The 20,488-nt window shown below is 33.8% G+C and overlaps 1 protein-coding gene and 1 non-coding gene across 5 annotated transcripts; both read left to right on the plus strand.

Annotated features, from left to right (window-relative positions):
* Positions 1-2,133: 2,133 nt before the first annotated feature.
* On the plus strand, positions 2,134-2,240 carry LOC114417566. The gene has a single exon (XR_003667827.1). It is a non-coding gene; the product is annotated as a small nucleolar RNA R71 (small nucleolar RNA).
* A 9,449-nt stretch (positions 2,241-11,689) lies between these two features.
* Positions 11,690-18,469, plus strand: LOC114416679 (protein DENND6A-like). Of its 4 annotated transcripts, XM_028381637.1 has the most exons (4): positions 11,695-11,930; positions 12,211-13,799; positions 13,959-14,151; positions 17,687-18,469. In XM_028381637.1, exons 2-4 carry the CDS (start codon positions 12,262-12,264, stop codon positions 17,906-17,908), a joined length of 1,953 nt encoding a protein of 650 aa, XP_028237438.1. In that variant the 5' UTR covers positions 11,695-11,930; positions 12,211-12,261; the 3' UTR covers positions 17,909-18,469. The 4 variants fall into 4 exon arrangements, 2 of the variants coding, with proteins under 2 accessions (XP_028237439.1, XP_028237438.1); XR_003667543.1 differs by having other exon boundaries at positions 11,690-13,799; positions 13,999-14,151; positions 17,693-17,828; XR_003667542.1 differs by having other exon boundaries at positions 11,690-13,799; positions 13,999-14,151; positions 17,687-17,816.
* Positions 18,470-20,488: the final 2,019 nt, after the last annotated feature.

The following is a 20,488-nucleotide window of genomic DNA, read 5'->3' on the forward strand; positions in this document are numbered from 1 at the left end:
TCTTGCTCATCAGCAAGGGAGGCAGATATAATCACTGGAAAACTCTTGCTATCATCCAAGTAAGCGTATTTTAAATTTGATGGCAGAGGCTTCAATTCTGGTGTGGTCGGTTGGACAGTGGTAGAAGGAGATGGTTTCTCAGCCTTGACCTCATAAAGAAAGTCAGAGGTATGTGTACTTCCTGAAACATGGTTAGTCCTATCTGACTCAGTAAAATCAATCTCAAGAGGTAAAACACCACCACCAGGCATGCAATCAATATCACTCTCAGATTCACTCTCAGCATCAAATTCAGACATATGATCAAGTACAATTTCAGACTCAATGCATGAAGAGTGAGAGGCATGCAGATTAGAATAAAGATCAGTCATGTATTCATCAACAACATGGTCAATTATTTCAGCACGAAATACAGAAAGATCTTCAGATGGGTATTTCATAGCATCCAGAATATTAAAATGAACAGTTATATCACCAAACTCCATGGACAGTGTGCCTGCATAAACATCTATCTTAGTTCTAGCAGTTTTCATAAAGGGTCTGCCTAGAATGATGGGAACTGATCCTTGAGAAAATCCATCTTCCATATTCAAGATATAAAAATCAACAGGGAAAATCAGTTCACCAACTCTAACTAAGACATCTTCTATGAAACCAACAGGATAGGCAACACTTCTGTTAGCTAAATGAATTACCACATCAGTTGACTGCAAGGGACCTAGAGATAGAGAATTAAAAATAGACAGAGGCATAACACTAACAGAAGCTCCTAAATCTAGCATGGCATTGTCAAACTTACTATTCCCTATGATACAAGGTATGCTGAATGTACCTGGATCTTTGCATTTTTCAGGAATTTGAGGAACAGATTTACCAATCAATGCGGAGACATTTCTGTCCATGCTAATCCGTTCACTTCCTTTAAGCTTCCGCTTATTAGTGCACAGCTCCTTCAAGAATTTGGCATATCTTGGAATTTGCTTTATTGCATCCAACAGAGGTATGTTTACCTCTACCTTTCTAAACGTTTCCAAGATCTCTTTCTCTGCCTCTTCCATTTTTTTGTTGGAAACTGCTCTTGGAGGGAATGGAAGAGGGGGAATGTGCTGCTTCTGCAAATCAGAATTACCTGTGGAAGAAGATTCACCTGCACAGAAATTGTTAGGTAAATTTTTGTCATCACCTTTTTCTGGAATAGAGTGAAGTTTGGCAGGTTCATTTGCAGATGAGGAAGGTGCTACGGGTTGAGGTCCTTGACATTGCTTTCCCGACCTCAATGAAATGGCACTGACATTTTTGGGATTTTGGACAGCTTGAGAAGGCAGCTTGTCAGAATTCTGGGACTGTTGTTGATTCAATTGGGTAGCCAATTGTCCCATCTGATTGGTTAAGCTCTGAATGGAGGCTCTGGTCTCTTGCTGAAACTGCATGTTCTGCATAGTCATTTGCCTCACAAGTTCTTCGAGGGAAGGTTGTGGAGGGGCCTCAACTGTTGGCTGTTTCTGGGGTTGTTGCTGTTGTTGGATTGGTGGAGGAATGTATGGTCTACTTGGGCCAGCAGCATTTTGGAAGGAAGGAGCAGGCTGCTGTTGTTGCTGAGGGCTAGACCATCTGAGGTTAGGGTGATTCCTCCATCCAGGGTTGTATCTATTGCTGGAAAGGTCATAATTGTTCTGCTGTGGTTGATTTTGCTGCTGAGGTTGAGGAGGTCTATTGTAAATATTTGCAGCATAAGCTTCAGGCTGCTCAATTGCTCCAGGTTGCTGCATGGAAGGGCAAAGGTCTATATGGTGGTCAGCAGAGGAGCACAAACCACAAACCCTTGCGACAGGTACAGATTTCTGATTCAAGGCCAGCTGGGTTACCAAGTTAACCAATGCATCCAGTTTGCCTTCAAGCTTCTTAGTTTCAGATGATGCAGATGGGTTTGTAGCTACCTCATGCACTCCTCTAATGACTATGGCATCATTTCTGGCGCTAAACTGCTGAGAGTTGGAGGCCATCTTCTCAATTAAATTTCTGGCTTCAGCAGGAGTCATGTCTCCAAGGGCTCCACCACTGGCAGCATCTATCATACTTCTCTCCATATTACTGAGTCCTTCATAAAAATATTGGAGAAGAAGTTGTTCTGAAATCTGATGGTGAGGGCAACTGGCACATAGTTTCTTAAATCGCTCCCAGTACTCATACAGGCTCTCTCCACTGAGTTGTATAATACTTGAGATATCTTTCCTGATGGCTGTGGTCCTGGAAGCAGGGAAAATTTTTTCTAAGAATACTCTCTTCAGGTCATCCCAGCTCGTGATGGACCTTGGAGCAAGGTAATACAGCCAGTCCTTTGCCACTCCCTCTAAAGAATGAGGAAAAGCCTTCAGAAATATATGATCCTCTTGGACATCTGGGGGTTTCATGGTGGAGCAGACAATATGAAATTCCTTCAAATGTTTGTGCGGGTCTTCACCTGCAAGGCCATGAAACTTTGGAAGCAAATGAATTAGTCCAGTTTTAAGAACATATGGGACATCCTCATCAGGGTATTGGATGCACAAGCTTTCGTAGGTGAAATCAGGTGCAGCCATTTCCCTTAGAGTCCTCTCACGAGGTGGAGGTTGTGCCATGTTCTCAGAATGTGCAAAATCAGAATGCTCAGAATCAGAATGCTCAAAATTATAATGCTCAAGATCAGGATGTTCAAAATCACCAATAACAGAATGCACAGATTCACCAGTTATGGAATGCTCAGAATGATCAAAAGGTATAAAATGATGCCTAACTAATCTATGAAATTTCCTATCTATCTCAGGATCAAAGGGTTGTAAGTCAGATGGATTGCCTCTAGTCATACACTACATTCAGCATACACACAACTAGTTGCCTTGTCATGTAAATAAAGGTGTAGGTTTGAACTACAGCTACCCTCAAATGATATCCAAATGACTTGAAATTTTGTGAGCAACCCTATAAAATGATGAGAAGATAGCACAAAAAATTTCAGACAAAAATTCAAAGTCTAACTATGAAAGCTAAAAATGGTAGGTTAAGAAAAATAAGTGAATAAAACTTGAAAAATAAAAAACTTTTGACAGAATCGCTTTTTTTGGACGATGGAGACCTCAGCCGGCCTATGGCAAGCTGCCACGGCATAGGAAATTTTTTTCTACCCCAAATGCATATATAATAATTGCGATTCTGATAACCGGAGCAAAAGTTATGGCCGTTTGAAGTTTTGACAAACACAAAATTTGCTAGTTTTTTTGGAACTTTCAAATCTGACCAAACCAAAGGCTCTAGCTATTTTTCCCACACAATATGGATTAAAAGAAGTTACCACAAAAAAATTCAGCCAAAAATAACAACCCTAGCTACTAAAACAAAAAATCTCAAATAATTCAGCATGGGTGGTCGCTAAAATCCGTCTCTAATTGATTTCTACTACTACTCTGTTTTTTCGCAAGCTGATTTCTACTACTACTCTGTTTTCAAGCACAATCTTCACAGCAAAACAACCAAGATTGAAACAGGGGAAACGCTTAATGGAAAAACTGAAACATAACACACATTAAACAAAATACCAGGACACTAAACAACACTAACACACATACTAACACAATACTAACAATTAAACATAAAACACGAAAGGATTAAACACACAACACTAGCTAGCTATTATGAACCTTTGGACACTGCTCCCCGGCAACGGCGCCAAATTTGATCGAGGCCGTACCCGAATCAAATAAACATGAAAATGCAGTAACTAGGAAGTGATCCTAGGTCGTTTCCCAACGAGCAGTGACAAACCAAATGTTCATAATATACTTGCAGTAACAGTAACGATTGGGGGGGTTTGTTTGTTTTGTGATTAAAGAGCAGAACAAGTAAACTGAAATTCGAAACTACTAATATTAAAAACGGGTTATTTCCTCTGATTCAGAAGCCATTCTCTTATCTTGGGTTAGAGAATTCGTCCCTAACAGTCAACCACTTAATCCAACCCTATTTCAATTTACTAAGCGAAAATCAACTTAGGGTTTTCAATACATGATTAGGCACCACATACACCAGTTAGCCCTTCGTCCATTAAGCATGAACGCAAGTTAGGCTCAGAGGCAATTAATCGAACACGAAGCGTGCACTGATTAATATTCACGAATTTGGGATACTGGTGAAGGGAGAACTGCCAGGAAACCACATTACAAGCGAAACCTCAAAGAGAGTTGGGCTTCGTCCTCAAAAGGAAACAACACCAGAAAATCCAGCCTTCCATGGATTCAAACAGAGAACGCAATTGAAACATGAAGCAGAAACGTAAATGAACGGAAACGTAAATGAACAGAAACGTAAACGAACAGAAATGTAAAATGGAACAGAAACGTAAATGAGAGTAGAAGAAGAAACAAGAACGAAATTGTAATTAGAAGCAGAAAACGTAAAATTGCATTACGAACTCAGAAACGTCAAAACAGAAAAACGAAAACCCTAAAACCAAGCTCTGAATAATGAATAGCATAACAGAATAGAATGCCCTGCACGAATCCCAAGGCAACTATTTAAAAAGAGTCACTCAAAGTCACTAGGCCCTATTACAATACTCTGGCCCAAAACGAAATAAACACTGAACAACATAAAATAAAATTGCGAAATTTCCTAATTAGAAATTAATTAAGGTAAGCGCTTCTTTATTTGCCCTCTTCAAGTCCACAACCAAAATCCGGATTAAGCCCATTGTTTCATTAATTCCTGAAATTAGATTAAAAACATCAAATTAGCTAAATGAGCCCAAATAATAAAACTGCCTAATTAATTGACAATTAAGACCAATCAATAATTAAAATGGTGCAAAAAGGGTTTAGAAAATAGAAGAAAATGATGGCACATCAGCAGTAAACTAATTATTTAAAAAATCAAGGCAAAACATTCATTGGTAATCAATTTAAAAAATAATACAAAAAATCAAGGCAATACATTCACGTGGGATTGGAAACATTTCACAGCTTGTGACTTAGCTTCCAATACTTTTTATCATCAATAGTATATTTTGCTTTGCCTTTTAAAAAAATTACATGTGGGTATACAAAATTAAACAAAAATTAGATGGTACAACAGAACACGTCAAGGCTCTTTTTGTAGCCAAAGATACACTTAACAATTTGATTTTTATTATAATGACTTTTAGCTAGCCCTATTATTCATCATACTTTTAGCCATATTTAGTATGAGGGAGTGAATCAACCAACTATTTTAATTTTCTTGCCTTGCGGCTTTTAGTAAAGGGAAGAAATTTGTTTTGTTTTTTTTTTCTTCATGTACAAAAAAAAAATCCTAAGTGTGTTACACGAAGTGTGTACTCCTCTTAAATCTTAATGGATAGTAATTTTTTCTATGAAGATATTATAGACTATTTTTTCTCACTAAAAATATTTAAATTTGTTTCTAACTAAGTTCATAGTTGGATTAAACTTAAGTTTGTAAATTGAAATTGTAAAAATAAATCAAGTTTTGATTTTATAAAATTGAGTTTTAGAATATTTTTTAATATACAACATACTTGCAAAGTAACCAATCATTCATGAAAGGGAATTTAGAAAACCAAAAACCAAACATAACCTTAAACAATAACCAAAACTAAATCTCATAAAAGTTGAGAATCACTTCAAACAGAACAGAAAAATGGTACAAAGACATTTCCGAAAGTAACTCATAATTAATTGATTCTGATCCACAGTAAAACATAAGAAGCCAACGAAATAAAATTTCATAAGCTGTAGACACATTTTGAGGAAAATCCACACAATATTCATATCAGTAGCACTCAAGTTTCAAGCTTATGAACATCAGGCAAGATTTTACCAATTAATTAGTTGAAGGAGTAGCTAGTATGTTTCGGAGTTGCTGTCACCCAAGATATCATCTATAATTAGATCAAATTTGCTTTTATAAAAAATTACTGCAGCCAACAATAAAAATTACTGCAACCAACACAATAAAAGCAACATTCATGAATGTAGAAGCAAAGCTTCATGGTGAATCAAAGGTGATTCAAAGGTGTTTTGATGATAACAATGATGATAACAAAAGATGATGACAAAGGTGATGACAAAAAGCTCAAAGATCAATCAAAGAACAACTCAAGTGAATCAAGAACAATTCAAGAGTTTAAGATAAGAATCAAGAAGAATTCAAGACTCAAGAAGAAAGTCTAGTGACAAGAATCAAGATTCAAGGTTCAAAGATCTCAAGAATCAAGATCAAGAATCAAGATCAAGATTCAAGACTCAAGATTCAAGAATGAAGAGAAGACTCAATCAAGATAAGTATTAAAAAGTTTTTCAAAACTTTGAATAGCACATGAGTTTTTGACAAAACCTTTTACCAAAGAGTTTTTACTCTCTGGTAATCGATTACCAGATTGTTGTAATCGATTACCAGTAGCAAAATTGTTTTGAAAAAGTTTTCAAATTGAATTTACAACGTTCCAATTATTTTCAAAAAGCTGTAATCGATTACAATGTTTTGGTAATCGATTACCAGTGCCTTTGAACGTTGAAAATTCAAATTCAAATGTGAAGAGTCACATCCTTTCACATAAAAGCTTTGTGTAATCGATTACACTTATTTGGTAATCGATTACCAATGACTGTTTCTGAATAAATCAAAAGATGTAAATCTTCAAAAGGTTTTTGACATTTTCAAATTGGTTTTAAGTTTTTTTCTAAAAGTTATAACTCATCTAAATGGTCTTCTTGACTAGACATGAAGAGTCTATAAAAGCAAGGTTTTGTTTTGCATTTTCAATTCAATCAAGTCAATACTTTTTCAATCAATCTTATACAATCCTTTACAAGCCTTGAATCTCTTTGAACTTCTTCTTCTTCTTTGTACCAAAAGCTTTCTAAAGTTTTCTGGTTTTCTAAACCTTGAAAACTTGTGTTATTCATCTTTTCATTCCCTTCTTCCTTTGCCAAAAAGAATTCGCCAAGGACTAACCGCATGAGTTGTTTTTGTGTCTCTCTTCTCCCTTTTCCAAAATAAAAAAGGACTAACCGCCTGAATTTTTTTGTGTCTCCCTTCTCCCATGTCAAAGAATTCAAAATGACACAGTTTGAGAATTCTTTTGATTCTTTCCATTCCCTTATACAAAAGTGTTCAAAGGACTAACTGTCTGAGAATTCTTTTGTATCCCCATTCACAAAGTATCAAAGGTTTAACAGCCTGAGATCTTTGTCTTAACACATTGAAGGGTACATCCTTTGTGGTACAAGTAGAGGATACATCTACTTGGGTTTGACTGAGAACAAGAGAGGGTACATCTCTTATGGATCAGTTCTAGTGGAGGGTACATCCACTAGGTTCAAAGAGAACAAGGGAGGGTACATCCCTTGTGGATCTTTGCTTGTAAAAGGATTTTTACAAGGTTGAAAGAAATCTCAAGGACCGCAGGTCGCTTGGGGACTGGATGTAGGCACGGGTTGTTGCCGAACCAATATAAAAACTCTTGTGTGTTTGTTTCCTTCTTCCATACTCTTTTACTTTCCGTTGTGCATTTAATTTCCGCTTTTACTTTCTGTTAAGTTTCTCTTCTACTCCTCATTCTCTTAACAATTTAGTAAAAGCCTTAGAAGAATAATTTTTTAATTAGTAAAGGTTTAGGAATAATTAATTCAACCCCCCTTCTTAATTATTATGAGGCCACTCGATCCAACAATGAAAACCAAAAGGTTTTTTATAAAAGAAACTTCTAGATGAATAAAAATTACTGCAACCAACATTCATGAAAGGGAATTTAGAATAGTCTCATACATTTATCAAGCTACAACACTTAGACTAACGGCTGCAATTTGCCCTTCTTTATACAAGTTAATATTACCCAAGGACAATCGAAAACCTCATCCCACACATTAACACATAGCAGTCGTATAGTTTGAGCCAAATATGAATTTTTAGACGAGACATGAAAAGGGAATATACAAGTTCACCAAGCATAAGGATAGTGGTAGAGCTGGGATAAAATTTCTGCTGTTATTTATTAACAATCCCTACAGAGGGGTGATACTTATAAACAAAGAAAGCTCCACGATGAGTAGTTAACTAGAACTTGAACAATAGATTCAAAAACAAGGAAAAATTCACCAGGAGAGACTCTTGTGCATGTCAAACTTGCCTCGAGTAGATGCCAAAAAGGATGATAGATCCAGGATAACCTTTTGCCTTCCTTCCACCTTCCTTTATACTGCTGTTGAACAAAGCTCAAATAGAACAAAGCTGCCGTCATGGATTTGAAAAAGAAAAGCAAGTGGGCAGAGTAAAGTGTTCAAAGGAACCAAGTTAAAAGGAGAAAAAATTATCTAGAGCAATGCCATGGATGGTTAAGAGAGAGAGAGAGAAACCTTGGTGTCCTCGTCTATGGCAAAATCGATATCGGAGAGGAGATCGAAGTACAAGAGTGGTAGAGTGAGGACTGAGGAGCTGTAGCGGCGAGTAAATTTGTGAGAGATAGAGAGAGGTAGGTAGAGTGAGGACTGAGGAGCTGTAGCGATGCAAATTAGGTTTTATACTTTTAGGAGTTAGGTTTTCCAAATTGGGGCGATTGGGGTCGAGGTGGATATCAGTAATCCCATACCCACCTTAGCCGTTTTGGGTTATTGGGGAAAACCCAAATCCGACCCCGAATTCGATCAACGTGATTTTTATTCATCAAAGTCGGGGTGGGTTTGATTCGGTTCCCACAGGGTCGGGTTCCGCTGCCATGTCTAATGGTAACCATGTTTCTTTTCTCAATGTTTTGGATTTAGATTATTTGCAGTATTTAAATTGACTTATTGCTTATACCCAATATTGAGTGTTGTGTTTCTCCTAATTCAACTTCGTATATTTTTTGTTAAAGGATTGCGATGAAGTAAAATATCTACATATAGTTCACTGTCCTTTTGCGACCTAGAGATCAATATAGATTGTTTTATAATTGTTTTATTTTTTCAGTTAATTATTTTATTCTTCTAGTTATTTTCTTTGCTTCTTTTGATGGTTGTTCTACTTCCTTTGTAACATTTTAAAGGAAAATTTTATGTCTACTATTATATTTTCAACACTTATCTGATCTATCAATTAAATTTTATTTTTTATACAGAAGTACTGATTCCACTTTCATATGCTATAAGAGGCATGACTTGCTCCTTTTATGTGGAAAAGGTATCATAGCATCTTCTTGGCAAAGAAATTTGAGACTATTAATCTTCCATGTCTGAGCTACAAGATTTATATTTTATTGGTCATGATATTTATTTAGAGAAGCAAAACTTGACTGTTAATATTTATTTCATTTCTAATTTTATGCATACTTCTCGCAATGTCCTGATCTAATCTTATCAACCATGTGTAAATAGGGGAGGGTAAACGAGCCTAGGTCCATGGATTGGCCCGTGGGGCCCGCGGTTCGCGCGGGTTGTGGACCAATATTTTTAAACCGTCCATGGTTATGTCACATTTTTGGACCCTTCCCGCTTAACCCGTGGACTATGCGGGTTTGGCCTGCGGGGTCCGCGGGTTACCCGCAGCCCACATTAGATTGATTTATGTGACCTTGACCCAATTATATTAGGTTTGATTTTCTCTTTTTCACTTTAAACTTTTCTTTTAAAACAACAAATAAAGAAATATATTAGATAAGATAAAGATTTAAAAATAAAAATAAAAGATTTAAATTAAAAGATAATAAAGATAAAAGATCAAGATACAAAAAGATGATAAAAATAAAAGATTAAAAAAAGATAAGTGATAACATGATAAAAATATTCCTTTTTGATATTTTCTCAATCTTTTTTTCTTTTAATTTATCATTTTCATATCTGCAAGCCATAAATAATAAAAATATCAATTCTTATCATTTAAGCCAGAAATAATTATTAAATAAATATTTTTAAAGATATTTCAAGATATTTTTATTATAAAAAATAGCTCACATCAAAGATGGAGAAGACTCAAGCTACTTCAAATATGAAATCATTTTGTTGTTGGAAATGTTTAAATTTTATATTTTAGATTTATTACTTGGATTTTCTTTTGTTAAGACATTATTTATTTTATTGATGTAATTGACTAATTATTGAGATTTTATTGACATTTGTATTGAACTTAATTTTATTGTATTATATTTTTATTAAAATTGAAATTCTTTTAAAATTAGGCTCGCGAACCGACCCGTTTGACCCACGGACCCGTGGAATGGGGACGTACCAATTTATTTGATTCGTGTAAGAAACGGGGCGGACTGACCCAGTCCACTGTCAATGCGAACTTATGCAGACAGACCTTACGCGAGACGAGTTAGTCGACTTATCCACTCCTATGTGTAAATACCTTCCCTTCATAACCTCCAATTACCCATTACCTTTAGAACAGAGAACATAAAAGGTAGCCTTACAAGATTTAATAATTCCATGTTCTTTTGTATTAGTGTATATTCGTAATGGAAAATATAATAATGTATTTCATGTTCCTGATATAGTGTTTTCAATCAAATATAAATGAAAGGTCTAATGTGTCTTTATTCAAGCAAGAAAATAGTAGTGATATACATGAACAATTTAAATTTTTAAAAAATAACAGCTTTTCAATAATAGTATATTAGAATTTTAAAATTAAAAAATTGACAGTTTTAAAATAATAGTGATTCATTAAAGAAGTCACGAGAATAGTGGGGTATTTCGAAATATAAAATTTTTAAAAAAAAGTTATAAGAAACAGAGTAGTGGGATATTTTGAATCATTTTTTTTTATATAAAAGGCAGTTTTTACTTAATAACGATTTATTTTATTATTCACCATTTAAAATGTGAAGAAATAACTTAATTCAATCAAATAATTAGCAAATATCAAGCGATTGTTTTAACTGTAAATATCAATCAATATAACATAAAATAGATATTAGAAAAATACCATTGTGCATAAATTTCCATGAAAAAAAAACAAAACCTCTTTTATGTTTTAAATAATTAAAGAATATAAGATTAAATAGTTAAAGAGATATCACCCATGTTCAAATTATCCCTATCCTCAACATTTACTATATGTAAGTTAGTCATAAATCCATTTATCTATGATTTATAACAATAGATAAAGAAGATATAATTTTTTTGTAACTGCTTTGATCTCTGACAATTTTTTTCAATCCCATTTTATCTTTTGTTAGTTACATATTCTCCCATTTAAAAATCTACCAATTCGTTAATTAAGCACCCAAATTTTTTTGCTATCTTTTTTTTTAAAAAACTTTTATACTTGTCTAGATTATATATTATCTCTTAATCTAGCATGTGATCCTTATAAGAGAAATTATAATTTTTTTAATTTATAATATGACATGTATATTAATTTTAATTTATTTTTATTAAAAATATATGATACAACCACTCACATATATAAGAATTACAATAACACTTTAACAATAAAATTACAAATACCTAAGAATTTATCGAATGCATTTTGTATTATATAAAATTAATTATGTAATATATAAATGTTTATTTTCGACATATACATATTATATAAAATTTTATTCAACATATATTATATATAACTACGTATACACATTAATATACATCAAATTTAACACATGTAATATTACGCCTGTGTTTCTTCTAATTTAATATAAGACTAAACTTTAAATTTTCTCTCCTAAACGAAAAAGCGTTTCCAAATTTTTAGCTACTTGCTTTTCCAACAAAAGGCAGCTTGGATTTTTTGGAATTGAAAGTTTGAAGCAGACAGCAATAAAAAAAAAAGTTTGAAGCAGACATGTCCTTTCTGTAAATCCAACTAATTCTATCAAATTCTATTCATAAATTCCCAAATATACGATATTCCTCTCCTTCTCCCGTAGCTCATATCCTTCAATTTCTCGAATTGGATTTGGAGCCAACCCTTCGCATTTTCAGGTACCCATTTCGCAGATCCTTATCAATCATTCAATAAATCAATCATTCTGTTTTTTCTTTCCCTTCCCCACTCTCAATTTCATCGCTCTCAAACCCTGGATCGTGCGGGAGCCTGTAATTTGCTACCCAAAGTAACACGAAGTAGTTAAGCATAAATTCTTGCACTTTTAGCGTTTTAGAATAAAACCCAATTCTCAAAATTCCACCTTTTTCATTTGGGTCTCTCTTAGAAATTAAGCCTGGTTAGCCAATGAATGTGATGATGCTGGTTTTGTAGCAGGAAACTGGGGTTGGTGTATGCAATTGTTGTGTTAGGATTTTTTTGGAAGATATGAGTAGGTCTCCTTCGTTTTCAGTGAGAACAGAAGTGAGTCCGAGTGTTGATTCAGAATCATTGCAACAATGGGTTGTTGCCTTTTGTGCTATAAGGTTTGATCTTGAACAGGGCCAGCTTGTGGAAGAGTGTTATCCACATGGGTGTTTTTCCCATGATGAGGAGCTTGAAATTGCTTATAGTTCCTTTCCTGATTCCGTTTCGCAGCACCAAAACCAGAACCGATCCAGCATTCATGATTGTATCTTCTTTTTCCGAATTCTCAGGCACCTTAAGAAGTCCTTAGATGAAAAGGGTGTTGCTGATAGTAGCAATGCTTCTAAATTCTTGTATGGTTATGTGTTTAATAGGCAGAGACATGACGAGCGGTTAAAGCGTGGTGGGGAGCAGAAGTCCGTGGTCATTTTGTCTTATAGTCCTTATTCAAGTGTGTTTAGACCTTTGCTGCAAATTGTAGGTCCTTTGTTTTTTGACATTGGTAAGAAAGCATTGGAGCATATTGCTGCTTATGTTTCAAAATGGCCTGCTCCTGTTCCTGGTAAGGTGATGGATCTTCCTATTGGAAATGCAACCCTTAAAGTGAATTTGCCACCAGCTCACAGTTTTCCTGTAGAAGGTGGAGTGTCTTTTGAAGAGGGTGCTTCTTCTGTGGCACCTTTTCTGCCTAATAGTCAGCCTGTCCCACAAGGTCTTTTTCATGATTCAGATATTTTTGGTTCGTTCCGAGGGATTCTATTGCAGCTTTGGCTTTTGTGGGAGTTGTTACTCATTGGTGAACCAATGCTCATCATTGCCCCCACACCTCCCCAATGTTGTGAGGCCGTGGCTAGTCTTGTGAGTTTGGTCGCTCCATTGCTTTGCAGTGTTGATTTCCGTCCTTATTTTACCATTCATGACCCAGTGTTTGCACGTTTAAACTCAGTGCAAGAAGGCGAAGCTTTCCCCCCGATGATTTTAGGGGTGACAAACGTGTTCTTCCTCAAAGCACTGCGTAACATCCCGCACATTGTCTCAGTTGGAAGTCCTTCTCCTAATTCAAACAGGCTTGCCCTTACAACTAGGTCTTCTACTGGCAGAGTTTCTGGCCGACCAGAAGGTATTGGGTTTCAACAACTAAAGAAGTTCTCTCCTTCAAGTTTATTGAGTGCGGTTAGGATGCGGAGAGATGGTCCTCTTTGTCTGATGACAGAACATAAGGAAGCTATATGGAGTACATATTCTGCGACAACTAAGCCAGATACTTCTATCTTAAATAGGCTTATAGATGCTGGGGTGTCACCAAGAGTTGAGGAGTCAATGTCTGTTGTGAACAATGAGATATTACGGAGACACTTCTTGGAGCTCATGACAAACTTTTTGGCTCCTTTTAGCCCATACTTTAGGACTTCAACACCATCAGAAGGATCTTCTCCTTATGTAGATCCTCCTTCTCTACCTCCATTCAATGCCGATGAATTTCTTTCAAGTTTATCAGCAAGAGGTCCAGGAAAGTTTATATTAAAGCGAATGAAATCTAACTGGCTTGACTTATACAGGTAACAATTTTGTTTGCTCTTTTTATCGATCATGTACCGCCATTTGTCATCAATACCAACCTCTCTGTAATATAGTATTTTACATTATGACCTTGCAATAAATTTGCAGTTCTTATTAGATTTATGATCTTCACACGATTTGCTTGAATGCTCTATCAGGCGATTCCTGAATGGACCCAACTTTATGCCATGGTTTCAGAGAAGGCGTGCTGTTGCTGAACAAGAACAAGATAGATTATGGAGACTAGCAAGAATGAAAACCGACATACAACAGCTTATTTCTAGACTGCCTGAATTGGAAATTGTGGATTCCTTCAGTGTCATAGAAAGACTTCTCCTCAGAGAAATACAGGTAATCAACTTTCCTAGAATCCTCAAATAAATGTATGCTGTTGGTTGACCAAAGCTCTATCTTTGCCCAGCATGAATAAAGCATGCCGTATGCATATATATTTCATTAGCTATTGTTTTCATTATTCTTAATGATGTGGATCAATGATGTGATAATGTTTTTGTTATTCACATTTGCAAAGGACTTAATGCCTACCATAATACATCCTGGGTTATGAATATTATATTACTGGGACTTTATTATTTACTATTTATTATGGAGGTGTCTACTTTGATTATGTTCTGAATAGTTGCGGAAGCAAAATTTATTGTGAAGGGGACCAGACCAAACATATAGAATGAAGAGACTTTTGAACTCTCTTTTTCTTTTGCTTTCTTTGATTTTTTTTTCCTTTTATTCTGTATCTTCATCGTATGATAATGTAGATAATATCATTTGCACAAGACTTCCCATTAAGTAATTAACTAAAGGATGAGTGAGGGTCATCAACATTGCATTTGGTTCTGAGTACCATGAAGCTGTGATATAAACAAAACTCAAATGATCATATTTAGTGAAACATGTAGAAACAAAAAAGATACATAAGTTTTCACTTATTATTACAACTGACTTTTGAATTAATGTAACTTATAATAAGCAATTGGCTTATTATTATTCTAGTACTTTGGCTATTGTTACTTGGATGTCCTGTTAAGAGAAAATACCCTTGAATTTAGCTGTTGACTTTTACATTTCTTCACCAGACTGTTCCTTTTGCTGAGAGAAACTGTAACATTATTGTATCTGTGGAACCATGAGGAATGCTAGCAACACACTCTTTTGAACACACATTCTACTATTAGTTGAAATTTATTAGAAATCACAAATTTTTTTGGGTCTCATTTCTTATTTAAAGAGTCTCTCCCTCGATTTTATTGTTTTCAATAAATTTTAACAAATAGTAAAATGTGTGTTAGAAAGAGTGTATTGTTTGCTTTCCTCATGGAACCATTTTAGTCAGGACTAAGGAGATGATTTTTCCCATCCCATTTGTCTGTTGGAAGCTTAAAGTGATCATTTCTCAGCTCTGATGTTAATCTGTTCCCTTGGGAAAATGCACCTTATAAGTTGAATTTTTCTTTCTACCTTGATGCTGGCAATTACTTTACTGATGTTACTATGGGGCAAAAGTCTCATGTGGTCTGCGCCAAGTAATTTATCTTCAATTCGGATATTAAGAATCAAAACTAACATGGATTTTCTTTCTAACTGCACTTCTGATCCATTAAGTGTGATAAGTTCATTGATGTCTTGTTGAATGAGTATATATTGTGGTTAGACGCCCAGCCTTAATGCTTCATTTCTCTATGAAACAATAACTGTTTTCATACTCGCCCATAGTTCATGCCTTTTGGTTTTAAAACCTTCACTGCCACAGTGCGAGGTGAAACTTAAACTTTGCTTAGTACTTCCTCTGAAACTCAAGTCAGTATTAAGTGAGTTTTATAACGTACTTGGCATGATTATAGGTAGGTACATGAATGGTCCTATCCTAGATGAAAGCTAGTATGCTCAAGCCTGTGCAGTTAAAATATACCTAGGTGCTGGGCTTCTCAATCAGAATAAAAATTTGTGCATAAGCTTAAACGAGTCCTTGCAGTTCATGATCAGTATTTTGTATAAGATGTCTACTTGCACATGCATATATACTAGTTAAACTATTATGCAGATGATGGGCATAAAATTAGTGAAGCCTAAAGATAGAGTTTACTAGGTGGTAATGTGCTAAGGCTAAAAGCACAAAATTTGGTACCCTTGACCAAGTTGTATGATATGAATCTACTAATGGATCGTCTTGAAATCAAGTAAAGGATAGAAAGAAGAACTTGACCCTAACCGCAACCTAGAACCAACCCTAAAAAGTTTTTAGGCTTAAATATATTTTTCATATCTGAAAAATAGTCCTTTTTAGATTACTACCTAAAAATTCATTTTTTGTCAAATAATTTGTTGAAAAAAAAAATTGTTTTAATTTACTACATGTCGTTAGTTCCCTTCCGTTAAATGGTGACGCGAGAGATGGAGTACCACGTCAACACGCATTATCACTCACACCTTATTGCCAGATCATCATCTTCAATGACATGGCAATGACGTGTTAGTGATTAGGCTTGATAATGTGTCACTTCGTTTGTCATGTCATTACTTAACGAAAGGGGACTAATGACATGTAGTAAATTGAAACGTAAAATATTTTCAGGTAATTATTTGACAAAAAATGAATTTTTAGGTAGTAATATGAAAACGGTCTATTTTTCAAATATAAAAAATAAATTTGAAAAATATATTTAAGCCAATCCGATAAATAATTTTTTAGTTAAAAAATGATAAGGAGGAGTATTATCAAAATAAATAATTTAATTTTAGATAAAATGATAAATTTTATTATTTTATTGAAAATAAAAATAAAAATGGTAATCGTAAATTTAAGTTATGTTTAAAAACAAATCTTATAAGTCAATAAGAAAAAATTGTTTCTCAAACACTTTTCTTTGATCAAATAAATTTATAAACTTATAAAAAATAAAAAATTAATTAAAATAACTTGATAAACATATATGTAATTTACTTTTATATAGACCTAAGAAACTTTATTCTATTTTTTGTTAAGATGATTCCTTATTCAAAATAAGAAATACATTAAATTAATAAGATATATTTTTTATTAGTAGGAATAAAAAAAATATGTGAAATTTACAATAACTCACCTATTAATTTATCATGTATAAGCAATCAAACTAGATTAATAAGATTATATTAAAGGTGAAATTACAAAATACACACACACACACAAATAAGGCTTTACTCGTTTAAGATATTATTCCAACGTGTATATGCTCCTAGAACAGAATTAAGAATCAGCAGTAAAACGTTATTAGAATGATCTGTAGCTTTGAGAGCTTCCTAGAACAGAATTAAGAATCAGCAGTAAAACGTTATTAGAATGATCTGTAGCTTTGAGAGTTGAAGGCCTTGGAGCTCACACTAAGAATAGTGTGATTAGAAAACAATCCGCATATTGATAGATTGCACACTTTTTACAAGGCAATGAGAAAGAGGAAATGAAATGTTCAGACACCAACTTGTTTAATTGTTTTAAGAATGATTGAGAAAAGCTTCATAGTTGGCAAATGTTCTGTTGTATACCTGTTTTTTTTTTTTTTCTTGACATTGTCGAAATATTTTTCTAGGTGATTCCATGTGTGATTCGGGCTATCTGTTAATCAGAAAGAGATTGTATGTTGGACACCGTGAGGCTTAGGGTTAATTAGGATGAAATTTTACACCATATCTAAAGCCTTCCACACGTTTTCATCATGTTACTTTTGAATAAAGGAAAATTGATGTTTGGTTCTGTAGTATACTGTGTCATGTGCAAGGCAGCACAGCACATAAATATTTGTTGCATAATGTGCTAGAGGGCATTACAACCTAATCATAGAATTGTTTATGCTGTAAAATTCATGTTCAGTGTTTTTATTTAACTTAAATGCAGCTGCAGCAATCTGGAAAGAGTGGCATTGATTCGATGGCTACCTCTCAGAAACTAAAGGGAGACCTTTGGGCCGTTTTCAGTGTGCTTTCCAAGGACATGCAACAACTTATGCTTTCAAACCCTGAAAGGGCATCCCTTCTTCAACCAAGTCCTGAGTCACCAAAACTTCCAGGGCATCCGCTCATACAAGTTGCGGTTGCGTCTTCTACATCACCCCAGTAACGTTAAAAACATGAAACCGGATCTTCTTGTGCTTCTGAAGGACAAATTAATTCTTGGACTACTTCCATCTGATTGAGAGAAGTTCTCTGATTCATGACTAGTCATGTGGGGTAAGACTCTTTGGTGCACATCTTAAAAGCCTTTTCAAGTAAACCGCTGCACAGTAAACCGCAATTTATGTTGATCAATAATACACTTCTAGCAGCCGGTGTGGCTTATAATTTCTCTCTTAGCAAACGTGGATGGAAAGTCCTTTTGGTGTTAAATTTATGAGGATTCTTTTAATTGCCTTTCTTTGGGCGGAAATTGAGGCTTCCTGTTGTTTCTGTTCTGAAAAGATCAAGCTGTAAATTATTAACTGTATTAGCTTTCAGTAGTGTGATCTCCCATGTGGTCTACAATTCCATATTTTTTATATAAAAAAAATGCTTCTTTGAGGCCCGAATTCATTTACATTGTATTTTATCTAGACCGAGTAATATTTTGCAGGAGAATTGCTACCAACAAATGTAACATTCTTTAATATTGGTTTATATTTGTTGGATATCGTTCAACAATTTACTTTGTGTGTGTTTGTATTGGTGGTGATAAAATTGATTTTGAATGAAATTAATTTCATAGAATTGAGAATTGATTATAAAGTAACATGATTTTTATTTGAATAATATATATTAGAAAAGTGATTTTTTAAGAAAATGTTGTTTGAATACTTTGAATCAAATTTGATTGAGGTTTTAATATTTATATACATTTTTTTATTATAGTTAGTTTTTATATATACATATATAATTAAAATTAAATAGGCATAATAAAAAATAGCTTATGGGTATGAGTGTAACAAAAGAGAATAAATAAATTTTATTTTATTTTAGTATGATTTAACATGTTAAGAGTATGAGTGTGAGGGTGAATTAGATAAAGTGCATTTAAAATTAAATGAATATAACCACTTTTATTTTTTTTTTATTTTGACGTATTTTACTGTATTTTTAATCAATAAATAAATAATAAATATATGTATGAAAGGTATTGTTGTGAGGGTTAATTGGATAAAATCTATTTTAATGTGATTTATCATACTATTAAGGGTATGTGTGTGAGTGTAAATTAGATAAAATGCATTTAACATTAAATAAATATAGAAAACTTTTAACTATATTTTTTATTTTGACATATTTAATTGTATTTTTAAATCAATCAATAAATGATAAACATATATATGCCTGAGGGTATTGAAATGAGAATAAATTAGTCTAAATCAAACTATAATTGATTTTGGTAGAAGTAAAAATTACTCCCACTTGCTTCAACTTTATCATAATTTTTCTTGCATCAAAATTGATTCTATCATGATTTTAAAAACAATCCAAACATATAAATTTGATTAAATTAAGGTTGATTCATCTCACTATGATCTATCGTGATTTGAAAGGTTATCCAAACATATATTTATATCGTTGAAAAATCATATTTGGTCCAAGAAATCAAATATAACTGGAGAAGTTTGAACACCTGGTTAAATAGAGATTGGTAGCATTTTTTTTTTTTTATGTTATAAACTAGATGATAGCATGTTTGAATTATCGGTACGGTGATATAAAAATGCTTTTGATTTGTCACATTTTTTATGTAAGTTTTTTACTCCTAGCAAGGGTTCACCGTGACAATTGCTTCATGCATCTCCATGATTGCTTCATACACCTTTTTAAACTTTTGGAACACCTAATCGGGGTCTTTCCAGAATGTAAAGCTTATATTTTAGAAAGATTAATCCATAATGTATTTTTACATTTCGGATTAGGTGCAGGAAGCAACTATAGAGGTATAGAAAGCAATTGTCTGCAAACGTACTAGGTATGCTTTTACACAGTAGTAAGCCATTCGGCTGAAATCTACAAAATACACTATGATGTGTATTAGGGTAGGGTTGATGCAAGTGTTGATTCCCACATTACATATCTATCAACGCCAATTTCAAAATTTTAAATAATACTAAATCTTAAATTAACAATAAATTTTGTATTAGTAAACAGATATCGCAAAAAGAAATAGAAATATTTAGATAAGCCCATAAATTTTGGTAATAAAGTCATCATAATTCACTATAAAAAAAAACTTATGCTAGAAGTCTTACTATATTATTAAATCTTAGATGCTTTTGAATATCTTTCGTACAAGATACTTGTGGTTTCAACTTAAAAAGATATCAAGAACTCAACATACATTTAATGACAAAATTAGGATATTGAGGAGTTATCAGCTCTACCATGCTCATCTAGCACAGGTAAAATAAGGAAAAGCTAGAGGAGTTTTTGTGACTATTATATATGAAAGACATTAAATAATTTAGCCAGGATTGTGGTGTTGTTTCTACCTTGATATTAACGTTGAAAGAAATGTATGTTGCTTGGGCATTCATTCAGCCAATTGTGAATACGTCTTTGCAAATGCAACGATTAGTCTTTTACGATCGTTCCTAATAAATAATACATGAATCTATGCACGAAAATGAATAGTTTTGATTTATTGGCGTGCAAAGTGATCAAATATAATTAAAGAAAGAATAAAGAGGGGTGATAA

This window comes from Glycine soja, chromosome 6, assembly GCF_004193775.1.
Source record: "Glycine soja cultivar W05 chromosome 6, ASM419377v2, whole genome shotgun sequence".
NCBI lineage: Eukaryota > Viridiplantae > Streptophyta > Magnoliopsida > Fabales > Fabaceae > Glycine > Glycine soja.